Below are 3,471 nucleotides of genomic sequence, written 5' to 3'. Positions count from 1 at the left end.
ACGTGAAATCATATATTAATTCATAAATGTCTTAAACCCACAAACTTAATTATGAAGCCAACTCAGCCCATCAAAAGTTTCATCAATTCCTGATCGATAGCATTACAACTAATGCCTAATTATACTATTATCCATAAATTGATATGCGTATCATATATTTGCTAATCTGAAATAAGGGTTTATGTATTAATTATTTACTAGATGATGATCCGCACGTACGTGCGGGTGTATTTTCAAATCACAGTTTGTTGGTTTAGTTTTCTTAAATAATGTATTGTGATTTGGCTTTTGATAAGTTATTTTTATTTCATTTAGTTGAAGGATTAATGATTGCATTTTTTAATTGGATTAGTAGAATAGAAAATGTTGAATTGGCAAACGAAAGTTTATAATCAGAAAGTCTTGAAGATGGTATTGAAAGTAATGTAACCGAAGTCATACTTGGAGGAAATGAAAAGGAAAAATGCAGAACTATAATTTAAAGCTTCTTGAACACTTCTTTGAATACCACATTGGTTGTTTTCTTCTTTGGTTTGTTATCGTTATCAACGATGAGCACCTTCAGTCCCTTTTTGGAAGTAACTCTTGAGAGAGCAACGTAGAGCTGTCCATGTGAAAAACATGGTCTAGGGAGGCAACGACCAACGTTACTCAAAGACTGTCCCTGGCTTTTATTAATTGTCATGGCGAATGCAACAACTAACGGCAATTGTCTTCGACGCATCAAAAACATAAGCTTTGTGTCTGATGGAGATAACAATATACGTGGAATCAACACTTTATCTCCAACTCGATCTCCTGTTATTATGATTGCTTCTATAACAAACTCAGCCAATTGTGTGAGGCCTCCTCTAGCATTTATATTCCGTAAGAGCATAACTGGACAACCAACCTTCAACCTAAAACGATGGGAATTCCTGATACCTTAATGCTGTTCAAAAACTCCGGAGTTATCACATGATTTTTTGCAGAACGTAGATCAGACGGATCTATAGAATCTGAACTGAGATGTACTTCTTCTTCACCTGTAATAGTTTAAACTCAGTATCAAAAATTTAACTAAGCACAAATATTTTTGTTTTAAAAACTTTTACTAACCTTGTAGTTGATCAAGCATGTAGTCGTTAATAATGCCCACGTCTTCATTGGTAGGACACAAGAATGCTCTTTGTTGAAAGAATTCTGGATCACTCTCCTTTTGAAAAATTTGAGGATCTCCATAAACTAGTTTGCTAATCGCTTCTATAGGATCATCTGCATCAGTAATTAGTAACTCCTCTGGAATATCTATAAGAACCTCCTCATCATTAGGCTCTGAGATTTTTCCATCACCCACTGCTAGTATCCACTCTGAAAATTCCTGAATTTCCTTTGCCTCCTCTAAACTCAAATTCCCAGAACAAAGCCTCATATTCTTTGTAAGTCACAAAACTTTACAATGATCCCGAATATAAGAAGTGTTGAGTGCAGCCATACTGATTTCAGCTCTTCTACCACCTTGAATGACAGGTAAAACTTGACGGAAATCACCACCAAAGACAACAACTTTACCACCAAAAGGTTTGATTATTCACCTCTGTAGCTTCTAGTAATTCAGAAACAGTCTTTCTTCCCACACGATTGTAAAAATCCACCTTCTTTTCTCCTTTAGGCTGAACAGGCTTTTGCTGGATAAAACTAAGAGATAGTGTATCATTTGGCAAGCTATGATCACAAGAAGATAGTTCAAACATCATAAAACACATTAGTAAAGTTCGTAATCGTCGTATGAGTAGATTGCTGTAAAATTCAACACTATTCGGAATATAAGTGTGCGGTTCTCGTATGTCGTAAGCATACGAGATTGATCTTTGACCTAATAAACAAAAAAAATACAAACGTAAATGTGGGAAGAAAGAGTAACATTATTTAGCCAAGTACCTAAAATAATTTTTTTGCGACTAACCGTTGAACATGTTTATCTTTGCAAGACGAATCAAGCAATTAACTGGGATACCTTCTGACTTTTCACATTCATCCCACATGTTTTCAGCAAATCTCCCCCACAAAGTACAGGAAAAACGGTTATCACTGCATATTTTTGAAGTAAACAAATTATTAGAGACCAATAAACCGCACGTACAAAAGCAAATATCCATTATTGTTCAAATTACCTTGTGTCTCTGAGTTCTATCTCCAACTGTTTCGATATTTTGCCATTTTGATCATGAGTTTTCATAGCTCCAACTCTCACGACCTGTCCTAACACATCTGTAATGTTTTTCATATGCAAAGAACCATTAATATACGCACATACATAAATGGATAGCCGAATTCAAAAATGTAGTTTATAAAGCCGTAATCGCACAAGATCGTTTAACGGTTAAAAAATCTTACCAATCAAAATTTTCTCATTGAGACCATTGTCATCGAGGATGCTTCCAAAGTCAGCCAAATCGAGAAACATGTCATCAGATAGGATAGGTGAGCGGCCTATGACCGTCGTGTTAGTGAAGGTCATCTTGAACGCATGTTTAGTTGCTCTATTTTTCCCCATTGATTTAGTGAGCTGAAAATTCTCAAAAGTCCTCCACTCTCCTGACACAATCATTCTGTGAAACTTATTCACTTGTTGCTTCTTAACAGTTGCATGGATCAGTGTTCCCTGCACAATGATAGTATTTAGTTAGTATAAAAACGCAAACATATATTGAAATTACAAATAAAATATGAAACTATATTCAGACCTCCAGATCTGCAAGAATCATCTCAATGGTTACCCCACTGTAAGAAGTGTACTGCCTCCAAGAGTGTACAATCTTAGCTTGCACCTTCTAGGTTGTTTTGAATAGCTTAATCATAGCAAGGCTTGTGATGCCATTAGCTTCTGCCATTTTTTTGAGTGATAAAATGTGTTTGTCGCAAATAATCTTTTGGGAGAACAGTATAATAGGAAGACCTCATCTCTTATTTATATTAATAAGATTGGAACCTAGAATATTCTTGGTATTTATTATTTGCATTTATTTAGTTGTTATAGTTTGGTAAGTATTCGACATGTATTCGATATTCGAAACTGTTTGTTATGATTTTCTGGTTATTTATGAATAAAATTTCTTTATTATGTTAAAGAAAACATAGTATTTTAAAAAGGGAAGAAACGATTTATTGTGGTCATGTTCGGGTAATTTTGTAAGTTCATTGCTATCACTTTGAAATGTAGTTGATATGAGTAGATTTTGGAATCATTTTAATTGATTGAATGCTATATTTTAGGAAACAAACATTAATAGTAATTTGATTAATTTTATTTATTTTCAAAATTTAAGTAGATGATATTGAATTAGGAAATGAAAATTATTAGTGATTAGATTTATTTTATTGATTTACCAAATTTGAGTAGATGATATCGGTTTGTTATTTTGGGTAATTGTTGTGGAATGTGTATTTTGAAACCGATTAATTGCTTGCTTTATTTTATGAATGTAAGTT

The 3,471-nt window shown here is 33.7% G+C and overlaps 1 protein-coding gene across 1 annotated transcript; it reads right to left on the bottom strand.

Annotated features, from left to right (window-relative positions):
• Window positions 1–478: 478 nt before the first annotated feature.
• LOC17875914 lies at window positions 479–2,747 on the bottom strand. The gene is made up of 9 exons (XM_023777584.1): window positions 2,727–2,747; window positions 2,377–2,644; window positions 2,154–2,250; window positions 1,946–2,070; window positions 1,840–1,855; window positions 1,575–1,704; window positions 1,099–1,414; window positions 986–1,025; window positions 479–899 (listed from the first exon to the last, which is right to left on the bottom strand). Exons 1-9 carry the CDS (start codon window positions 2,745–2,747, stop codon window positions 479–481), a joined length of 1,434 nt encoding a protein of 477 aa, XP_023633352.1.
• Window positions 2,748–3,471: the final 724 nt, after the last annotated feature.

This window comes from Capsella rubella, unplaced genomic scaffold, assembly GCF_000375325.1.
Source record: "Capsella rubella cultivar Monte Gargano unplaced genomic scaffold, Caprub1_0 scaffold_8, whole genome shotgun sequence".
In the NCBI taxonomy this organism is placed as follows: Eukaryota; Viridiplantae; Streptophyta; class Magnoliopsida; order Brassicales; family Brassicaceae; genus Capsella; species Capsella rubella.
Note: the sequence above shows the minus strand (reverse complement) of the source record. Positions and strands in the feature narration are given on the sequence as shown.

Coding starts and splice junctions, on each gene's coding strand:
- LOC17875914 (XM_023777584.1), bottom strand. CDS start 2,747: ATGATTCTTGCAGATCTGGAG. Junction 1,026..1,098: donor CATGCTTGATCAACTACAAG/GTTAGTAAAAGT, acceptor AAACTATTACAG/GTGAAGAAGAAGTACATCTC. Junction 900..985: donor AGTTCAGATTCTATAGATCC/GTCTGATCTACG, acceptor CCATCGTTTTAG/GTTGAAGGTTGGTTGTCCAG.